Below are 22,980 nucleotides of genomic sequence, written 5' to 3'. Positions count from 1 at the left end.
GACACTGTGTAACTGTGAACATGCTGGAATTGTCCCAGAGGTACATTTTGTTTTTTCTACCTATAAATGTTAACAGGAAAGTCTATAAAACAAAGACATTTGTGTACTTGTCCTTGAAGCAGAGGCCCCTGTACTGCCATAATTGGTCTAAACTTGTCTTGGAGTGTCAAATAGTAGAGTGAGAGAAATATTCATTTGCTGGATATTTGGCCAAATGGTAGTACTTTACTTCCAATTTTTACTGATGATTCATCTTTTTTATGTGCTTTCGAATTGCTCACTCTAATGACATTCAAAGAAAGTGTTAGAATCGACTTTTACGGTAATTTGTAACCTGTGTGGCAAGGCAAAGTCCTTGAAAGAATTGATCTTCTATACTGTGAGAGTCGAGAGGGCTGTGAAGCACCATATACCATTGGTAACAGAGGAGAGTCCTTGTCACTACCCTATGCAGAAGAAATCCCCAAGATTTCTTGGAGTTAGCAGCCCCTCACCTTACCCAAGAAATTAAGGGTAGAAAACATTCTCACAGCCACAGTAATTATTTTTTTCTTGTTGAGTTGTAAGAGTTTAAAAAATTGGCCAGTAGCCAATGGTTCACATCTGGAATCGTAGCTACTCAGGAGATCTGAGGATTACGGTTTGAAGCTGGCTCCTGGAGAAAAGTCCATGATACACTGAACTGCAATTAACCAGCAAAAAGGCCAGAAGTGGCAGGGCACCAGCCTTGAGCAAAAAAAAGCTAAAGAAATAAAAAAAAGTGTCAATATCATCATATATGCACACCTATATGCACATGCTTGTGTTAGAAAAAAACAAAACTGGGCTGGGGATATGGCCTAGTGGCAAGAGTGCCTGCCTCATATACATGAGGCCCTGGGTTCGATTCCCCAGCACCACATATACAGAAAATGGCCAGAAGTGGCGCTGTGGCTCAAGTGGCAGAGTGCTAGCCTTGAGCGGGAAGAAGCCAGGGACAGTGCTCAGGCCCAGAGTCCAAGCCCCAGGACTGGCCAAAAAAAAAAGAAAAAGAAAAAAACAAAACTCATAGATATTAATGCTCCCAAATGTATAATTTACAAATTTCTGATACAGATATCTTAAATTTAGATTTTTTTTATTCTTTTTTTTTTTTTTGTAAGTCGTGGGGCTTGAACTTTGGGCTTGGGCACTGTCCCTGAGCTCTTCACCTCAAGGCTAGTGCTCTACAACTTTGAATCATGGAACCACTTTGGGGTTTCTGGTGGTTAACTGGAGATAAGAATCTCACGGACTTTCCTGCCCCAGTTGGCTTTGAACCACTATCCTCAGGTCTCAGCCTCCTGAGTAGCTAGGATTACATGTGTGAGCCACTGGTGCCTGGCTTCATTAGAGTTTCCATTTGCATTTTGCCAATGATTAATCCTAGCTACTCAGGAGGCTGAGATCTGAGGATCACAGTTTAAAGCCAGCCCATGCAGGAAAATCCATGAGAATTTTTATCTCTATTTGAGCATGCACACACATATGCATACACACATATACACACTTATACAAACACACCCATACACAAGCTGGAAGTGAAACTGTGGCTCAAGTGGTAGAGTACTAGCCTTTAGCAAAAATGTTTCAGGGACAACACCCAAGTCCTGAGTTTAAGCCACAGGTCTGGCACACACACACATACACAAAAGAATATCACCTTAATATATTTTTACAACAGAGTTCTTGGGACTGGGAATCTTAAAAGGAACTTGAATGTATTCTTTTATATTTCTAGACTAGAAAGTCAAGATCAAAATGTTGGCCTTTTGGGTCTTCTTTCTTATGCTCTCATGTAGTAGAAGAGCATAAGGGATTCACTCTATGCTATCACAACAGCAGAAGAGCAGCAGAGCAAACACATTCTACAAGTCTTTTTTATAACAGCCCTAATCCACATATGAGAGTAGATCATTCTTGACCTAAATATTATCCAAAGACCAAGGCCACATCTCCTGACACTGATGAATTGGAATTAGATTACTAATATATGAATTATAGGAGAGATATTAAGATCATGTTAAACATTGAAACATTTAATATCGTTTTATATGTTTATTGGCCAATTGGCCTCCTTTGGATGTCTTCCATTTTTCATCAGTTTTTTTTTTTTTAGTGGGAGGGGGTTGTTTTCTTGTTTTAGTACATGTGCTGCCAAACTGAGTACATTTTTTTTTGTTGTTGAGCTCGTGTTTTAATATACATATATGTATACACACATATATTCTGAATATTAACTCCTTTCAGATACATGATTTACAAACATTGTCTCCTATTCCTATTCTGTGGTTGCATTTTCATTCTCTTGGTTGTATTGTAAATAGTGTTTAAAAACTGCTTTTGCTGAAAAACGCTAGTTACTTGGGCCTACAAATTAATTAAAAGCAGAAGACAAGCTTGTCATCTCAGCTTGTATTTTGTCTGTATGTCCTTTGCCCTGAGCCATTCTCTCTGGCAGTCAATTTGCACCAATCATGGAAGCTTGGAAAAAATGAACAGGAGACCAAAACCAGCAGCTGGGCATCAATAACACTGTAACAATGTTCCACCTGACCAATCCTGAGAAAACAGACTGTCAGGTCACCTGTGGCCACCTCTGAATAGGATTTTTTAAACTATGCATCCTTTCACTTTATCCCTAATTGTTTGTCTATTTCAACATGTAATTGATGGATGAAAATGGGCTGAAGTGCTGTCTTCTTGTGCTTGCCTATACCATGAACTAAATCTCCCTTCTCTGTACTTCACTGTATCTCTTTATTTGGTATATAGGAAGAGGTAAGTGTTCAGCCCTGATACAAGGATCTCCTGGAGTTTGGGTCTGGGGTCCAACACTGAGGTTTCAGTTTTTAATTTAGATAGAGCCCAGTTTATCTTTTAAAAAATAATTTTATTAACCATGTTTTTGGTTTAAGATCTTCAAGCCATTGCTCAAACCAATGTGAAGCTTTTCTTCTATGTTTTAGATCCATATAAGAAAGGCAGTTTTTATAGTACAGGGTGGCACATCTATCTCCTCCTCTTGGCTTTGTGCTGATTGCTTGATGGTTTGTACATGTACCACCCTGACTCTTTTCATTGGTTGAGTGGGCACCCAGGGTACTATGGGAAGAGGAAGCATTTGAGCACGAAGAAGTATTTCAACAGGACACCAAGGCAGTATGAGACTAGAAAGGCTATGATAGGACACATACTATCACTCATGCACCATATCCACCACATCTATCCCCACCTACTGTTGTGCCAAGACGCGAAACGACCACCAAGAAGGCCACCGAGACTCAGACGTTCCGAAATGCAAAAGCAAGGCAAGGCTTTATTCAAGGGAGCTGCAACTAGGGCCTCGTCCTTCCCACCGACACAGCGGAGGTTAGGAGGAAGCCTCGAGCTGCAATTACGCAGGGCTTATAAAGGCAAAAAACAAAGTTACAGCCATCAGGTGTTCAAGCAAGACAAAAAAAAAACAAAGTTACAGCAATCAGGTGTTCAAGCAAGACAAAAGAAAGTTACAGCAATCAGGTGTTCAAGCAAGCAAGACCCGGACCCGAGTACAATCTGATTGGCTCAGGGCTTGAGGCACAGGGGTCCAGGCATTCTAGGGGTGGTTAGAGTTCTCGACCGGCTGGGCCCTAATAAGCTTGTCCTGGGTCTGCTCACAGGGCCTGCTTATCTCAGGTTCACGTGGTAAAGTGGGGCCTGACTTCAAAGTCTGGCACTTCACTACCAAACAGTGCCTCCCCCCACCCCTGTATTTCTCTCTCATTTTCTCTTGAGAATCTACTAAAATTAGGTGTTCTATTTAGGTCTTTCTGATAAACATAAAATAATATTTAGCATTTTATCTGTTTCTACACAATTCAACAATTATGCTACTTGAGTGTCTCATCCTTGGAAGGTTAAATTACAGAGTTCTGACTAAGTCTACTGTCTAAACAGTAATGAAAGTCAATCAGTTCTCAAATATGGAATAGTCTATGCTCTTTAGAGTGATGAGGCAATCCCTACCGTGGAGAGATGGTCCTGAGATTTCCCCCCTGCCTGGGTCTCATCTGTCTTCTTCATTTCCATTGTGAGCTGACCTAAACAAGTTTATAAATAGCAAATTTCTAATATTTTCTTTTATATGTAGCAGTTTGCTTCAATGATTAGGATGCAGTAAAAATTCCTTCTCACTCATACCCTTGAGAGCAAACTTGTGTCTCATTGATAGCCAAATACTTACAGATTAGGCAATTATTTGTTTAGTCTGTCACATCAAAGTTTAGAAAGCCTGTTCTATAAGCTCAGTTGTCAGTTGTTTTTCTTTCTGGCTATTTAACCATTACTTTGGGTGATAAATACTGTATGGTATAGTTTTTGTTTGTTTGTTTGTTTTGTTTTGGTCAGCAAGGGCCCAGAGAACTCTGGGCCAAGCACTGTCCCTGATCTCTTCAGCTCAAGGCTAGCACTCTTACCAGTTTGAGCCACAGCACCACTTCCATGATAGTTTTTTAGAAGCAGAATTCAATTTAATCTCATATTGAGTATTTGACAAATGGAATTCTTCTTTTTTTTTTTTTTTTGGCCAGTCCTGGGGCTTGAACTCAGGGCCTGAGCACTGTCCCTGGCTTCTTTTTGCTCAAGGCTAGCACTCTGCCCACTTGAGCCACAGCGCCACTTCTGGCCGTTTTCTGTATATGTGGTGCTGGGGAATCGAACCCAGGGCCTCATATATACAAGGCAAGCACTCTTGCCACTAGGCCATATTCCCAGCCCCGTGGAATTCTTCTGAACCATGAGTTCCATCCCAAATGGTGTGGGCTATTGTCTATTTTTGTTACTTGTACATGAAATACTTCCAGAATATTTTAGTTGAATTACTTTTTTTTTTACTATTGAGAACGTATTTGTAACTTTGTGTGCAGGATGTCACTGTAAACTCAAAATAGCCTCAAATTTGTGATCCTCTAGCCTCAGCCTCCTCAGTGCAGAAATTACAAGTGTGTGCACCAAACTCAGCTCATTTGTTTAAAAAAAATCATGATACTTATGAGCCATTAATTGTGAAGGATTATTTCCAGCATTGATTAACAGAACAGGGTTAATGGAGATACAAATAGCCAATGGAGTGGACTAGAGTTGTGTGGGACTAACTTAACTCCAATTGGGTTTTTTGGAGAAGGGGATAATTGAGGTAAGTCTTAAAGAATGTCTAGAAGTTTTTTTTTTTTTTTTCTTGCCACTAGGCCATATTCCCAGCCCCTGTCATACACTTCTTGATCTGTCCCTTCCCTTCCTTGTGAAAAACTTCAGAATAAATAAATACGCTGGGCCAGGCGCTGGTGTTCCACATATGTAATCCTAGGTACTCAAGAGGCTGAGATCTGAGGATCTTGGTTCAAAGACAGCCTGGGCAGTGTAAGGTCCACACCCCTGGAGGGCTCGGTGCAGATGCCCCACCTGTTTCAATCTCTACCCAGTTACCTAGGTAACTGGCACACCTGGAGGCAGTTACCCTTACCCCCTTCTCTGAGGTCATACCCTAATCCATCATAGACACACTCTAATTTACACGAACACATCCTAATCCACCTGGACACACCCTAATCCTCCTGGACACACCTCACACCCCCTGCCCTAGAAAAAGCATAGCCCTGGAGTGACACTTATTGCTCAGGAGAGACACTTATCTCCAATTAACCACCAGAAAACTGGAAAGGACACTGTGGCTCAATGTGGCTCATTCTAATGCTAGCCTTGGGTGGAAGAGTTCAGGGACAGCAATTCAGACTTTGAGTTCAAGCCCCATGACTGACAAAAATAAGCAAACAAACAAGTAGATATTCTGGGCTACTTCAGTTCCTCAGATTTCTGGGTGCTGACATTCCACCTGGTCCTGCTTTCTCAAAGGTGTATATGTATGTTTTTTTCAATCTCCAAACATCTTCCCTCAGAGATAACTTGACCAACCCCCACCCCCACCCCAGTCCATTACATCCTCCCTTTCTCTTTCCCTCCCTCCCTCAGCCAAGATGCAGAGACCCTCTCAAGTTTTCTCCAATAAAGCCAGCCTGTGCTTGTTTGCTATGATTTTTTTTTTTTTTTTTTTTTTTTGGCCAGTCCTGGGGCTTGGACTCAGGGCCTGAGCACTGTCCCTGGCTTCTTTTTGCTCAAGGCTAGCACTCTGCCGCTTGAGCCACAGCGCCACTTCTGGCCATTTTCTGTATATGTGGTGCTGGGGAATCGAACCCAGGGCCTCATGTATATGAGGCAGGCACTCTTGCCACTAGGCCATATCACCAGCCCCTGCTATGATTTTTTAAATACTGTAGAATCTTGCTTCCCCACCCCACCAGACTGGCCTGAACTACAATCCTATTCACATTTCCTGATGGAGCTGAGACAACTGCCACATGCAACCTTGTTCAGCTATTGAGTAAGATAGAATTTTGTGAACCCCTTTTGTCCAGAGCTGTCCTCAAGCCTTCTTCCTAATCTCTACCTCCTGAGTAACTAGGATTGTTATAAAAACTGAAACTGAAAACAACTGGCTCTCAGGATCTGTTACTTCAACTTACAAAGACTTAGGAGTCAGAAAAGAAGAAACGGGCAAGGCAAGAAAGTTTATTAAGAAAGACACAGCTTTTCAGTATGGAAAGGGAGCCCAGAATCCAGTTTGTTGGCCAGTTTGGGGATTTCCCTTTTATTATAGAGTGACCAGGACTTCTTAGGATGGGATTGCCTGGGGCATGGCCTTCTTAGTCTTTGGAGAGAGCAACCTGGACATAGAGGAGGTCATAGAGTTCTCTGGCAAGGAAGAAGTGTAGATTTGAGGAATGATCTTAATGTGGTCACTTGGGCAAAGATGAGAATGTGAACATCAGGAAGGTGGGGGGGGGCTGCCAGAATTGTGAGGGATAGAATAGAGTTGTTTTCCACAGAGAAAATGAAATCCTGTACCTCTAAGGTCTATCCCTATGGTAGAGGCTCTAATTTTTATTCAGTCCCTATGACATCAACTCTAGGATCCAGGTCAAAGTTGCTTTACCAGCACCAGATGCTTTAGGAGTGAGGTTATAATCCAGCTGTAATTGGGAATTTCTTTATTTTATTTATTTATTTTTTTTGGCCAGTCCTGGGCCTGAGCAGTGTCCCTGGCTTCTTCTTGCTCAAGGCTAGCACTCTGCCACTTGAGCCACAGCGCCACTTCTGGCCGTTTTCTGTATATGTGGTGCTGGGGAATTGAACCCAGGGCCTCATGTATACAAGGCAAGCACTCTTGCCACTAGGCCATATCCCCAGCCCCTAATTGGGAATTTCTGAAGAAAAGGAAGACGGGAATGTTTTATTTATTTATTTATTTATTTATTTATTTATTTATTTATTTATTTATTTATTGCCAGTCCTCATGTATACAAGGCAAGCTCTCTTGCCACTAGGCCATATCCCCAGCCCCACCTGGCTTCTTTTTTTGCTCAAGGCTAGCACTCTGCCACTTGAGCCACAGCGCCACTTCTGGACGTTTTCTGTATATGTGATGCTGGGGAATTGAACCCGGGGCTTCATGTATACGAGCCAAGCACTCTTGCCACTAGGCCATATTCCCAGCCCAGATGGAAATATTTTACATTGGAATGTGAAGACAGTTACTGAACAAAGACTGAAAGATTTCTCCAAAGCAAACAACAAAAAAGCTAAGGAACAGCATTCAGGCTCTGAATTCAAGCTCCAGTACCAACTACAAAAAAAAGTCAAAGTGTGTGTGTGTGTGTGTGTGTATAATTTTGATTTTATATGCATGCATATATACACATATATACAAGTTAAAAGTCAATATTATATATATTTTAATCAACAACTTAATACTATACTTATTTATTTTTTTACATCCTTGAGCTTTTTTGCTCAAGCCTAGTAGCACTCTACCACTTGAGCTACAGTTCTACTTCTGGCTTTTAGGTGTTACTAGGATATTAGTCTCATGAACTTTCCTGTCCAGGCTGGTTTTGAACCATGGTCCTCAGATCTCAGCTTCCTAAGTAGTCAGGATTATAGGCATGAGTCACCAGCTCCTGACTTAAATATATGTTGTGTCTAATAATTCGTTATTATTCAGCTGTTCAACCAAAGGAGTTCATTAAATTATGGCATATCTAGTAGTACATAGCTACTAACATAATGTTGTAGATATGTATTTATTCATCTGGAAGTTATTCATGTTTTATGGAAAATATATTTGAAATATTAAATACATGCTCCTAGTACCAAAGGTACCAGGGTATGTTTCTTTTCTACTTTTGCTTCCAATCCAACTAGAATCCTTTCTAGTATTCTCCTACTCTTGTATGTCCTTGAATGTTCTACTGATTTCTAGAGCTGATAGTTTAACTGTTACTTATTGGTGTGATATATATATATATATATATATAGTTAAAATAATGAAACACTTTTATAAGGTTGTTACATAGTCATTTTCCTGGGCTCTCTGCTTTCTCCTTGGACATTCAACCCCTTTCTGTTACTTCATAGACCTTGCCAATAATCTATCAACTAAAGGGTTAAGGCATAGCAGAGGCACACAGGGGCTCACTTAAGCTATACCCAGTGTCCAGTGGGATTGACCTTGCTTGTCCTGTATAGTTGCAAATATTTTAAACATAATCCATGAAGATTTCTATATGCATATGAGCAAATTTAATGATTCTCTCTCTCTCTCTCTCTCTCTCCTCTCTCTGATCCTGTGGCTTGTGTGCTATCCCTGAGCTTTTTTGCCCTATACACTTGAGATACAGTTCTACTTCTGGCTGTTTTTTGTTTTCCATTTTTTTGGGGGGGGGCGGGTAGTTAATAGGAGTTAAGAGTCTGACCAGGCTGGCTTTGAATCTTGATCCTCAGATCTCAGCCTCCTGAGTAGCTAGGATTACAGGTGCCACCAAAACCCAGCTGTTTTTCTCTCTCTCTTTTTTTTTTTTTTTGGCCAGTCCTGGGCCTTGGACTCAGGGCCTGAGCACTGTCCCTGGCTTCTTTTTGCTCAAGGCTAGCACACTGCCACTTGAGCCACAGTGCCACTTCTGGCTTTTTTCTGTATATGTGGTGCTGGGGAATCGAACCCAGGGCTTCATGTATAGGAGGCAAGCACTCTAGCCACTAGGCCATATCCCCAGCCCCTGTTTTTCTCTTTTTAATCTTAACTCATTTCTGGATTTTGCTCATAGAATAAGCACATTATTTGTACAGCAAAACATTCACTTGACACCCTAGTTTTATTTGAGAAAAAAGTGACAATATTTTTTCAACAGCTCCACCTGCTGGCTCCTAGCTAAAGCTAATTTTTAGATATTAACCAAGTTTTGGTTTTACTAAGTGGTATCTATAGCAAGGAGAATAAATAAAACATTTGTGTTGAAACACAGGGTGTTTTTTGCATGTCTGTGGAAAAAAAGAGTCTTAAGAGTCAATGTCTTTTCCCAACAGACTGCTTATATGAATCACAAGCAGGAAACTAAGGAAATGATTTTGGTGGATTTGCCCGTCTGATTTTGTTACTTGTGTGAAAACAAACACTACTTATCAATGATTGTATATGTATATACAATGTATACATATTTCCCATATACAATCATTTCATTGAAATTCATTTGCTTTTGCACAAATATTCATCACTACTGTCTATGTTACTTTCCAAGTGAAATTGCTCTTGGTCCCATATATCTCTTCCAACTCATGATAATAAGTACTTTCTCAAATTCAAGTCTTTTTGAACAATAATGTGGGTTTTGATAGTTTTGTGTAAAAAGCTGTCATCTGTTTTTGGAATTCTTTTTTTCAAACAAAGTCTATTCTGAGGAAGAATATAAAAAATAAGTTTGAAGGAACACATTGAAACCCTCTTGTACTCCTCTTATGGTTCTATTTTTCTGGTGTTCTCATGTGTCAGTCAGTATTTCCTAAGCTCAATATTTACTTGTGATTTAAATGGCCTTTAATTTAAAAAGAGCTTAATTATATGTTAACTGGAAGATGGAGGAGAGAAAATTCTCTTAGTGCATATTCCTGAACAAATCATGCAGCTTTCTGGGTCTCAGTTTTGTTGGTGAACTGAAAGAGATGCTCATTTCTTTCTTTCTTTTTTTTTTTTTGGCCAGTCCTAGGCCGTGAACTCAGGGCCTGAGCACTGTCCCTGGCTTCTTTTTTGCTCAAGGTTAGCACTCTGCCACTTGAGCCACAGCGCCACTTCTGGCCATTTTCTGTATATGTGGTGCTGAGGAATCGAACCCAGGGCCTCATGTATACGAGGCAAGCACTCTTGCCACTAGGCCATATTCCCAGCTCCAGAGATGCTCATTTCTATGCTCAATTGATTTTTGAAGTTTTTGTTTTGTTGTTTGTTTTTGCAGGTACCAGAGTTTGAACTCAGGGCTTCTTGCTAACTTGGCTGATGCTTTACTACTTGAGCTATGCCTCTAATCTGGCTTTTGCTGAGTCCTCCCTCCTGCCCCCCGGCTTTTTTGTTTTTGGAGATGGAGTCTACAGGACTTCTCTGCCCATCCAGACAGGCCTCAAATCCTAATCCTCAGGTTCTCAGCTTCCTAAGTAGCTAGGATTGTAGGTATAAACCATCTGAGCCTGGCTTCTGAAGTCTTGCATGTTTCTGATACCTTCTAGAATGCAGAAAAGGCATCTAGAGATTCTCCTTTAGAGTCTACATAAAGTACCACAGCCCTCCAAACACCTTGATGTTAGCCCAGGTCATGTCGGCTGCAGAACAATAAGAAAATACAACAGGATAGTGAAACAGGCTCCAATGAGGGAAGGGACACCAGTGAGGGAGGGAAGGGTTAATGATAGAGGCAAAGTGAGGAAGGATGAATTCAACACAAATAAATCTGTTTTTTTCTTTTTAAAGAAGTGGGTAGGGCTCTTTTTCGAGGCATCTCCTGGGCAAGCAGCTGCTTCAACATGAAGCTGAATATCTCCTTCCCAGTCCTTGGCTGTCAGAAACTCATTGAAGTGGACGATGAACGAAAACTTTGTACTTTATATGAGAAGCACATGGCCACAGAAGTTGCCGCTGGTGGGAAGAATGGAAGTTATGTGGTCCAAATCAGTGGTGGGAACGACAAACAAGTTTTTCCCATGAGGAAATATGTCTTGCAAGGCTCATGACCAAGTTTGCTTGCTACTGAGTAAGGGGCCGTTCCTGTTACAGACCAAGAAGAACTGGAGAGAGAAAGGGCAAATCTGTTCGAGGTTGCATTGTGGGTGTCTGAATGTTTTCAACTTGGTTATTATTAAAAAAAGAAAAAGATACTCTTGCACTGACAGATAACACTGTACCCTGCTGTTTGGGACACAAAAGGGCTAGCAGAATCCGCAAACTTTTCAATCTTTCTAAAGAAGATGTTGTTTGAAAACCCTTGAACAAAGAAGGTAAAAAACCAAGGACCAAAGCACCCAAAATTCAGCATCTTGTTACTGCACGTGTCTTGCCACACAAACCCTGTTAATGCTCTGAAGAAACAATGGACTAAGACAAACAAGGGGGAGAATGCTGAATATGCTAACCTTTGGCTAAGAGAATGAAGGAAGCCAAAGAAAAATGACAGGAACAGATTGCCAAGAGGCGAAGGTTGTCCTCTCTGAGAGCTTCTACTTCTATGCCTGAGTTCAGTCAAAAACAAGAGTCTTTAAGAGTAACAAATAAGGGCTGAGGATATGGCCTAGTGGCAAGAGTGCTTGCCTCGTATACATGAGGCCCTGGGTTCGATTCCTCAGCATCACATATACATAAAATGGCCAGAAGGGGCGCTGTAGCTCAAGTGGCAGAGTGCTAGCCTTGAGCAAAAAAGAAGCCAGGGACAGTGCTCAGGCCCTGAGTTCATGGCCCAGGACTGGCCAAAAAAAAAAAAACACAAAAAACCAAGAGTAACAAATAAATGATAAGACTTTAGTTTTTTTTTTTTTTTTTTAAAGAAGTGGGTATGGGATGGGGAAAAAAAGATGAGATGATGTTAATTGGGATAGATTGCATCCACATGTGGAGATGACTTAATGAACCCTCCCCTTGTACAATTAATGTATGGTAAGGCATAAATAAGAAGATAATAAATTTATATTGTAACAAATGCAGTCTTGGTATTCAGTGTACACTATGTGGAAAATGAACTATGCAACTTGTGGGCAGGGATAGGAAAAAGAAAGGGAGGGGTGATGCTGCCCCAAAAGAACTGTACTCATTACTTGACTTAGGAAATGCTAACTCCTTTGTACAACACCTTAATAACAACAACAATAAAATTATATTAAAGAACAAAAATAAACTTGTATTGTGACAAGTATTATGAAAATTTAGTACAGCACCAATAGAAAACTAGGTAAGGGACTGAGTATGTGCTTTTTTCATAATCAAAGACAATTATATGTCATAATACTAGCATCATTATATATTATCACCATATCATCTCTCTCCAGGTAGAAAGCAATCTCAACTGAGTTTTGAATGGTTCATATACCTTTCTTTTTTCTTTTGTTAGTTGTGAGACTTGAAATCAGGGCCTGGGTGCTGTCCCTGAGCTTTTTTTTTGCTCAAGGCTAGAGCACTGCCGCTGTGAGTAACAGTATCACATCTGGTTTTCTAGTAGTTAATTGGAGATAATAGTGTCACCGACTTTTTTGCCTGGACTAGCTTGGAACCATGATCCTCAGATCTCAGCTTCCCTAGTAGCTAGGATGTAGGTGTGAGCCACCGGTACCCAGCTGGTTCATATTCTTGACTGTCTTAAATTATACCACATCCAATTATATCCATCCTGCTGAATTTGGTTATTTTTAAAACCAATTTGGTTTGGTTATTTGGTTACTTTAAAACATTCTCAACTGTATTAGAGTATTTATTTTAATATCATTTTTGAATCTAGTTTTCCTAAAGAGTTGCTTTAGATGAAGGCTTATAGTTCTCATTTCTGTAAATCCATTTGCTGTTATATAAAAGTCTTCCAGGAGAAACAATGCTTCATTGAACCATGAAGTGATTTTCCTATATCCATCCTAAAGGTAAATAAATGCTCAGAGCTAACCAGGCAGCTCTTTTTTTTTTTTTTTTTTTGCCAGTCCTGGGCCTTGGACCTCAGGGCCTGAGCACTGTCCCTGGCTTCTTTTTGCTCAAGGCTAGCACTCTGCCACTTGAGCCACAGCGCCCCTTCTGACCATTTTCTATATATGTGGTGCTGGGGAATCGAACCCAGGGCTTCATGTATCCGAGGAGAGCACTCTTGCCACTAGGCCGTATTTCCAGCCCCCCAGGCAGCTCTTATAAGACCACCTCCTTTCTGCCTGCTCTTTTTTTCAAGAGTTCAATCCTGTTGTGGTGGTTGCCCAAGGTAGGCAATATTCATCGTGTATTGACACTCATGACACACCATTTTATAGTGGAAAGGGTTTAATAGTGTCTTACGGCTTGGATAGGAAAGGTATTCCAAAACTCATATGTTGAAAGATTGGTCCTCAGTACAATGTACAGAGGTAGAACTTTTGGGAGATGATTGGATCATGAATAAGGACTCAGACCTAATGAATGGATGCATTCCCCGGTGAATTATTATCTGATGGCATTAGTGGGAGGTGGTGGAAATAAGAAAATGAGACTAGGTTAAAGGAAGTCACTGAGGGCGTGCCCTTGAGTACACCTTGTCTCTGATCCTTATTTTGCTTCTGGCTGCCAGTTTCTTTTGCCATGAGGTTCAGCCTCACCACAAGCCTAGGAAAATAGCAGCTGGTCAATCATGTTCTGTTCGTTTCGTCAGATAATTTTTTTCCACAGTAAGGAAAACCGATGATCATGGTGAAACCTTTAGTCATTTCAAGACTCACTGCCATGTATAAGAGAGAAAATGACTTTTGTTTTCTTTGCTAGTCCTGGGGCTTGAACTCAGGGCCTGAACACTATCCCTGGCTTCTTAATTTTTTTCCCTCAAGGTTAGCATTCTACCACTGTGCTGTGGCTGGATGCTGTCCTAGATCTTTTTTTTGCTCAAGGCTAGCATTCTAGACTTGAGCTACTTTTTGGCGATTAACTGGAAATAAGAATCTCACAGATTTTTCTGCCCCAGCTGGCTTCCAAGTGAGTTCCTCAGATCTCAGGCTTCTGAAGAGCTAGGATTAGAGCTGTGAGTCCTGCACAGCGACTTGATAGACCTTTACAATGCTTCTTTCCCACCAAAACAAACTTATCTAGGTTTTGTTGTTGTTGTTTCCAATGGCAAATATACTCCCGCAATCTACTCATTCACTTTTTGTTTGTTTACAATCAATGTCTGGAACATTTCTGGATGTCTGGGAAAGCTTACTCCCCAGCAGGGCTGGTGTGTTCATGGAGGTATAAAGGAGAAAGCAGGCTGCTTGTTCTCTGGCAGGAACCTGGTTGTGCAGAAGACCTCCCTCCACCATCGGTGATTACCGAGCCCACTCCAGCACACGGCGGCAGGGGAAAGGGGAAGGCGGGGTGAAGGGTGAAGAACCCCCCCCCCCCTTCTTCCCGGAGTGCATCCTTTGTGTCTCTCGGGATAGTTTTTCCCCTCTTGAGAACAGTTCTGACCAAGTCCTAGAACGTGAAGCTTTGCTTACAGGTTAAAACGACGGTTTCTGGAGCCTCCTGACACTCGGAAAATGGAGGGCTTTGGTGAAAATTCAACAGACACAGTGTGGAAAAACCGTACACATTTTGAGATCAGTCGGTCAGAGCTACCGAGGAAGGATCAAAGTAGTTAACTCTACTGATTTTATCGACACGGTGAAACGTCAATGCTTAGAGGTCAGTGTTTAAAAAAAAAAACAAAACTCCCAATCTCTACTCCCAAAGTTAAGAGACATCCATCGCAAAGTAGGTAGCTTCGCAAGAGAGAAAGCACCTAGCAGCAGACGCAACTCCAGGGCTAGAACCGCGGCAGCGCGCTTTGGGGGCCTGCGCGTGCGCGTATGCGCGCACGGGCAGGGGCGGGGCGGTGGGGCGCGTGCGCGCACGGGGGCGGGACGAAAGGGGGACGCGCGCGCTCACGGGGCGGAGCGGAGGTAGGGACGCGTGCGCGCACGGGGCGGGGGCGGGGGCGGAGCCCGGCCCGGCTGGCGGGCTCGGCGGGCGGGCTCGGCGGGCTTGCGGAGCCATGCGGTCGGCAGGGGGCGCTGCTCCCCCACGCCGCGTTCTGCCTGCCCCCCGGGTGCTGTCCGCCGCGGTTCGATTGGAGCAGCCGCCGAGGAGCGCTTGGCGCCATTTTGAAGCGGAGAGGAGGAGGAACGGCCGGGGCTGGCTGCGGAAGGGGAGGGGGGGAGGAGAGGAGGCGATTGGATGCGGCGGCGGCGGCGGATCCCGGAGAGCCGCGGAGTGAGAGGAGTACCGAGACGGACACCCGGAGGTAAGCAGCCGTTCAGTGGACGGGGAAGGGAATGTCTATGCTGTGTGCTCGCCGCGCTCCATTTTCCAGCGTCCGCCACCGAGGCTGTGTGTGTGTGCGTGCTGTGTGGCGGGGCTGGAGCGCTGCCCGCCCGCCTCGTTTGCCCGCCGAGTCTCAAGTCCCGCTCCCGCGTCCGGGGCTGCAGCGGCGGGCGGCCTGGGGCCCGGGGCCCGGAGGGTGAGGCTGGGGGGACCGCGGGGCGACGCGGTGGGGGCGGGGAGGCCCGGGGCCGGCGCGCTCCTCCACGCCGCGGGCGCCGCTGCAGCCTGGGCGAATTAAACTTGCCGCTCTGCCCCCGGGACGACCGAGGCCCCCCGGGAGAGGGGTGGGGAGGGACGTGGCGGGCGGCCTCCCCCTGCGCCCAAGGCCGGGCGGTGACCTTGCGCTCGTCGGGGGTCCCGCAGCCCCGCACCGCGCGCCCTCGGCGGCGCCCCTCCCCCTCCTCCCCCCCCCTCCTGCGCCCGCCCGGCGCGTTTCCCGGGCGGCGAGCCGACGGCAGGCGCTCCTGTTGAATCCCTCCCTGCTGGGCGGATTCGCCCCCACCCCACCGCACCCCAGCCCCTGTTCTTCCGGACTCGGGGTTCCCTCGCCCTCCTCCCCCCCGCCCCGTCCGCGCTCCGCCCGGCCTTGGGGACACCGGCTCCTCGAGTGACATTTTTACCCTGCTTAACTTGGCAGCGGAGCGGGAGAGGAGAGCGCGCAAAGCGCGCTCGGGGCTTGTTGGGGGCAGTTGGGAGTGTGTGTGTGTGTGGGGGGGGGGTGGTGCCCGCGGAGCTGGTTAGTGTAGGGGAGGGCCCGGGGTGTGCTGCTGACTCCTCCGGACACTCCGGGGCTCGGGCCATTCTTTCTTTTTCCTTCTCCCTGGGAGGACTGTTCGGAGGGGAAAATGGTGCGCGACTGTGCGCAGCTTGCCTTACCGCACCGTTATCTCGGTGACACTTTCAAAGTTTGCGCTCCCAAGAAGAGCTGTGCTTCCTCTTCTGGCTGCTGCCGCTGCTATTGCTACAGTCGGCTCCCCCTCTCCCCCCTTTCAGTGCTCGTTCAAAGCTTGCTCCGAGCAGGACTGCTATTACCAGAAGGGAATGTGAACCCCAAAATGCAGCTCCCTGGTCCTGAAGAATGCATGCTTTCCGCGTCTTCTCCTGTGGCCCCGAGAGGGAGCTCGGCCAGGGTTTGAAAGAACAGTTAGTTCCCCACCCTCTGCGCGCGCGCGCACGCACACACACACACACACACACACACACACACTCCATCCTTGCCCCTCCCACACTTGTATTGGGGAGTGATGGATGGGCCGTGATGTTCCATGAGACCTTACTACGTCTAGGAAACACTTTCAGGAGCTTTGGATGTTGTCAGCGTTGGGCTGCAGTCTCCGGAGAGTTGGGGAGTGGAGCACCGTGTATATCTTACTACTACCCTTTAAAAACTCGAGTGGGTTCCTATATAGGAGGACGAGCTATAGGTACTTAAATCTTTTTTTTTTTTAATTTGACAGCCTTTTAGAAACAGAATTATTAGGGGCATAAAAGAGCCACGTGAGCCTCTGTATTTGGACTCCAGTAGGACCACACATACACAAACACACACTATACATGTACATATACACTCATGAATGCCCTGAATGACATATGGAGTGCATCCACACGGGTGCATTACATCGGACATAAGAGAGAACATTTCCTTGCCTGCCTGCCCCACACGCCAAGTCCCTTTTAGTAACTGGCCTTCTGTGCTGCTCAGGTGAGGTACTTAAATCTGGCATGGCAATATAATCTTTGTGCTTTCATAACATATCTTGATGAAAGTTTAAGAGAACATTTTGTGTGGAAGTCAAGCAAAATGTATGTGGTGATGAATTTGTAGGTAAAAGTTACATGACACAAGATAAATGAACTTAAGAACACATCCCCTCCCTCCCTTCTATTTTTCCTGTTTTAGTTTTGAGATAGGGTCCCCATATGTAGCCCAGGCTGTTCTCCAACTTGTAATCCTCTAAAGTACCAGTGTTACAGAGGGCTGGGACAAGCTTGCCTTATTACACCTGGCTCGTAAGTCACAACATTTTACATATATACATATATGTGTATATGTGCACACATACATACATAACACACACATAGTTACAACACATTAACATAAATTATACATAAATATAAACATAACATCTTTTATATAGAATGTATAACCATGTAACTCTCTCTTTCTCTCTCTAGTGTACTTTAAATTGTTTTTACTGAGATATTAGCTCTTCCACCCTTCTTTTCTTTCCTTTTTTTTTGGCCAGTCCTAGGGCTTAAACTCAGGGCCTGAGAGCACTGTCCCTGGCTTCTTTTTGCTCAAGGCTAGCTAGCACTCTGCCACTTGAGCCACAGTGCCACTTCTGTCCATTTCTATATATGTGGTTCTGGGGAATCCAACTTAGGGTTTCATGTATAAGAGACAAACACTCTTGCCACTAGGCCATATTCCCAGCCCGTCTTTCCTTCTTTTTAATGCCAGTTTGGGGCATTAAATGCTGGCTCAGGGGCTGTACCTGAGCTTTTGAGCTCAAGGCTGGTGCTCTACAACTTGAGCCACAGCTCCAGTTTTTTAAAGTGTGTATTTACTATTTATTTATTTTTGCCAATCTTGGGGCTTGAACTGAGTGTCTGGGTACTGTCTCTGACTTTTGTTCAAGGTTAGCACGCTACCACTTGGGCCACAGCACCACTTGTGGCCTTTTCTGCTTATGTGGGAATGAGGAGTTGAACCCAGGGCTTCATGCTAGGCAAGCACTCTCACTAAGCCACGTTCCCAGCCCCTTTTTAGTGTTTAAGTGGAGATTAGAGTCCTCATGGACTTTCCTGCCTGAGCTGGCTTTGAATCTCCATCCTCAGAACTCAGCCTCCCTGAGTAGCTAGGATTACAGGTATAAGCCACCTGTGGGCTCCTCTTCCTCCCTTGTTTGATGGCTTAATTTTTTTCCTCTTAGGACCATTTTTTTTGCCAGTTCTGGGGCTTGAACTCAGGGCCTGAGCACTGTCTCTGGCTTCTTTTTGCTCAAGGCTAGCACTTTACCACTTGAGCCACAGCGCCCCTTCTAGCTCTATATGTAGTACTGAGGAATCGAACCCAGTACTTCACGTACACAAGGCAAGCATTCTACCACTAGGCCATATTCCTAGCCCTTTTTTCCTCTTAGCTAGTACTAAACTATCAGTAATTTGTTAAGTACAAATCAAAGTGATATCCTGTGTTAGACAGGACTTGCCTTGGCAAAGGGCACATGTCTTGTTATACTTAAAACTTTGTGAGAAAGGGAATATTTTGGGAAGCTATGTTTGTTTTGTTTATTCCTTTGACAATTTTAGAGAGTGACCTTTGGCTCCCACACTGCTATGTCTTTTGATCATGTTTTCTTAGAACTAATAGAGCTTGCTCTGATTTGGCTTGTAAATGCACAGATAATGTACTATAAATGGCATATTAGAAAATATAAATTTGTTTTCTTTGTTAGTGTTAGAGAGCCACAAGGAACTAAAGGAGGATCTTTTAACTCATATAAATGTGAAATTAGATTTATTTGATTTGAGCAACATCACTGTTACACTAAACATTCTTGTGATGGGATTGGGACCAGTCCTTAGTTCACTGGAGCTCACGAGCTACTAGTTTCTCTCTTACTCACAATATTTAACAATAATTATTTGACAAAAGTTATTTAGCAATATTTAAAATTACTTGCAAAGGAACACATTCTTCATCCCCTTCTTACCTTTTCTTTTTATTCATTCATCCACAAAATAATGCTTCAACGTTGACCCTCTGTTTTGGAATCTGGTTTTAATAATTTCTCTCCAGGATTCAGTTCTTAGGGTGGTCAGATAATGCATGTCTCTGTCTTCTAGAGTTACTTGCTCTTTTGTTGTGTAACACTACTTGACAGGGCATTTATTTATCTTTATAAAACTTGTAAGTCAAAGTAATTTGGAAAAATTAGCATGGGACTTTGTTTTGAGAGTTACAAGGTTTACCATATGTGAGTGTGTGTATTACCTTCTTTCTTTTTTTTTTTTTTTGTTGTTGTTGCAGTTCTGGGGTTTGAACTTGAAATGTTCTGCCTCTTGAGCTGTATCCCCAACCCTTTGACTTAGTTTTTGGATAGGGTCTAAAACTTTCTGCCTAGGCCATCCAGTATAGCGGGATTATAGATGTGTACCATCATATCCAGCTTGTTCTTTGAAATAGAATCTTGTTAACTTTTTTTTTGCTAGGGCTGGCCTCAAGCCTTGTTCCTTTTATCTCTGCCTCCCATGTAGCTGGGATTACAGGCATACATAGATATAAGGTATAAGTCACTGGTGCTGCTCTAGTTATTTTTGAGATAGGTTTCTCCTTTTGCCTAGGCTGGACTGGATCATAGTTCTTGTATACTTTCTCCCATAGAGGAGATGACAAGTGTGTACTACCACAGTCAAGTTTTTCTGTTGTGATGGGAGATGTCTCGAACAGATATGGTCTGGAACCACCATCCTTTTGATATCAGCTACCCTTGTATCTGTGATAATAGGCCCATATTACCATGCTCACCTACCAGTTGAATGGAGTCTCATGGACTTTTTTTTTTTTTTTTTGCCAGTCCTGGGGCTTGAACTCAGGTCCCGAGCACTGTGCCTGGCTTCTTCTTGCTCAAGGCTAGCACTCTACCACTTGAGCCATATGCCACTTGAGCTTTTTCTGTTTATGTGGTGCTGAGAAATCAAACCCAGGACTTCATGCATACCAGGCAAGCTTTCTACTGATAAGCCACATTCCCAGCACTCTCATGAACTTTTTGCTTGGATTGGCCTCCAATAGTAATTGTTCTGATTTTAGCCTCCTCAGTAGTTAGGATTACAGACACGAGACAGTGGTGCCTGGCATTTTTAAATTTAAAATTTGTTTTAGTCTTCAAATGGTTATACAAGGGGGTTACAATTTAACATGTCAGGTGCATTTTGATGAGAGTCATCCTTTCATTCATCATTTATCCACATCTTCCCTACTTCTTCCCCTCACTCGTATCACATTTCCTGCTTCCTTTTTCATATAGGTATATAGAGTATTATGACTTTTTGTTCTCCTGCCCCATTCCCTTTTTGTTTCTTCCACTCAGTTCCCACTAGTCCCTCTTCCCATTCAAATTACCTTTTCTGATATTCATCATATCAAAAGTGTGAGTTGTTCAAAAGGTTTGCTCTATGGAGTTTCACTCCTGCATATGCTATAATTTAATCATATATATGCACATTCCCCTGTGTGTGTTTACATGAGAGGCTATATGTTTGTGTATGACCCACATATGAAAGAAAAAATATGTAGCCTTTGTCTTTCTGGGCCTGGCTTTGCTAAATATACTGTATATATTTTCTTTTTTCCCCAGATCCATCCATTTCCCTGCAAATAACATAATTTCTTTTCCTGATGGCTGCATGAATGTGTCATATATGCATCCATAAACACACATAAGTATCGTATTTTCTTAATCCATTTGTCTGTTTTAGGACATTTGGTTTATTTTCATAACTTGTCTATTGTGAACAGGGTTGCAACGAACATGGGTATGCAGGTGCCATTGTTGTATTCTGTTATGCAGTCTTTCAAATAAAAGCCCAGAGTGGTATTACTGGCCCATAGAATAGTTCTGTATTTGTTTTTTTGAGAAATCTCCATACTGATTTCCATAGTGGTTGCACTAATTTGCATTCCTAGCAACTATGTATTAGGGTCCCTTCTTCCCTACATCCTTGCCAGCATTTGTTTTTTGTATTCTTGATGATGGCTATTGACACTGGAATGAGATGGAATCCCTGTGTTGCTTTGATTTCCATTTATTTTATGGCCAGAGCTATTGAGCTTTTCTTTGTGTATTTTTTGGCCACTTTTTTTTTTTTTTTTGGCTAGTCCTGAGGCTTGGACTCAGGGCCTGATCACTGTCCCTGGCTTTTTTTTGCTCAAGGCTAGCAGTCTTCCACTTGAGCCAAAGCGCCATTTCTGGCCTTTTCTGTTTATGTAGTGCTGAGGAATTGAACCAGGGTTTCATGCATGTTAGGCAAGCACTCTACCGCTAAGCCATATTCCCAGCATTTGACCATTAATTCTGGGAAGTGTTTGTTTAGTTCGTTGCCCATTTAGTAATAAAAAATATTAAAGAATTAATCTTGGAGGTAATTTTTTTTTTTTTAGTATATTCTGGTTATTAGGCCCTTGCCTCCAATTCTGTAGGATGTCTTTTCAGCTTAGAAACTATATCCTTTTTTTGTGAAGAAGCTTTTAGCTGGATATAGTCCCATTGGTTAGTTCTCTTGTTTGCCGAGCCTTTGGAATTCTACTGAGGAAGTTCCTATCTATGCCCATGAGTTCTAGTATTTCTCCTACTCTGTCCTGTGGTAATTTAAAGGTTTCAGGTCTTGCATGGAGATCTAAGATCCACTCTGAACTTAATTTTAATTAGTACAAGGTTAGTTACAGGGATCCTGTTTTGGTCTTCAGTGATGAATGTCCAGTTTTCCAATACTATTTGTTGAAGAACTCAAGTGGGTTCCTTCTACCTCAGCCTCCCTAGTACTGGGAATAGACACATGTGCCATCATGCCTGTCTTTGTATTTGGTTTCTCTTTTCCTCTCTTTCTTCTATCCTCCTTTTCTTCCCCCCCTCCCTTTCCATATAGTAGTTGAAGCATATTTTGTGACATTTCTACAGATATATACAATGTATCCTGATCAGCATCCCCCCCCCCCCAGCACTCTCCCCATCCCACTCTACCTTTCCATATTTTTAAGCTTATTTCAGAAGCTGCCAAATGTAATTGGCAATTCTGACTTCTTGGAGAATAGAGACAGGTCTTTGTTCTGTTATGAAGCACCTGATTCCCAGTACTGGGAGGCTTTTCTTTCTTTCTTTCTTTTTTTTGCCAGTCCTGGGGCTTGAACTCGGGCCTAAGCACTGTCACTGGTTTCTTTGTGCTCAAGGCCACAGCTCCACTTCTGGCTTTTTCTGAGTCATTTATTGGAGATAAGAGTCTTAGGGACTTTCCTGCTTGGAATGGCTTTGAACCGCAATCCTTAGATCTTAGGCTCCTGAGTGAGCCACCAGTGCCTGGCTTTATAGAGATCTTCTCATACTTATAGATCAGTGTAACTAGAAATGAAGAATTATTGTATGTATATATCATAGTTGAGTGATATGAGACCATAACAACCAGTCAAGTATGGCAGTTACATGTTAAGTAACATGAGACTTCACCAGACTTTATGCTTTTTGTCCATTAGATGAACTGAAGCTAGTCTTGTTGTGAGTTGCAGTTCTCAGATTATGAGTTAGGGTAAATATTTGTTCATATGCTTTTTGAGGGGAGGTTACTTACAAAAGCACAAATTTAGTTCTATTAGTTTAGTTGCTGCAAGCCCAAATCCCCTTTCTTTCTTTCTCTTTCTCTTTTTTTTCCTGCCAGTCTGGAGGCTTGAACTCAGAGCCTGAGCACTGGTCCCTAGCTTCTTTTTGCTCAAAGCT

The 22,980-nt window shown here is 43.2% G+C and overlaps 2 protein-coding genes and 1 pseudogene across 9 annotated transcripts in view; 2 read left to right on the top strand and 1 right to left on the bottom strand.

Annotated features, from left to right (window-relative positions):
* The first annotated feature begins 10,959 nt into the window (after positions 1–10,959).
* On the top strand, positions 10,960–14,766 carry LOC125347607 (annotated as a pseudogene).
* Positions 14,767–15,048: 282 nt separating this feature from the next.
* LOC125347606 (collagen alpha-1(I) chain-like) lies at positions 15,049–16,101 on the bottom strand. Its single transcript, XM_048340602.1, has one exon. The coding sequence runs from the start codon at positions 16,099–16,101 to the stop codon at positions 15,049–15,051; it is 1,053 nt and encodes a 350-aa protein (XP_048196559.1).
* The window catches only part of Pds5b (PDS5 cohesin associated factor B), a 172,095-nt gene continuing 164,428 nt past the window's right edge, over positions 15,314–22,980 (top strand). For all 8 annotated transcript variants that reach the window (XM_048341535.1, XM_048341534.1, XM_048341533.1 and 5 more), the window contains exon 1: positions 15,314–15,407. The gene's annotated coding sequence lies outside the window, so the exon portion shown is untranslated. The remainder of the gene's footprint in view (positions 15,408–22,980) is intronic.

This window comes from Perognathus longimembris, chromosome 3 (genome assembly GCF_023159225.1).
Source record: "Perognathus longimembris pacificus isolate PPM17 chromosome 3, ASM2315922v1, whole genome shotgun sequence".
Lineage (NCBI taxonomy): Eukaryota > Metazoa > Chordata > Mammalia > Rodentia > Heteromyidae > Perognathus > Perognathus longimembris.
This window is presented reverse-complemented; position numbering and strand designations above follow the sequence as displayed.

Bases quoted from the DNA above. Each gene is read 5' to 3' on its own strand.
- LOC125347606 (XM_048340602.1), bottom strand. From the start codon at position 16,101: ATGTCACTCGAGGAGCCGGTGTCCCCAAGGCCGGGCGGAGCGCGGACG.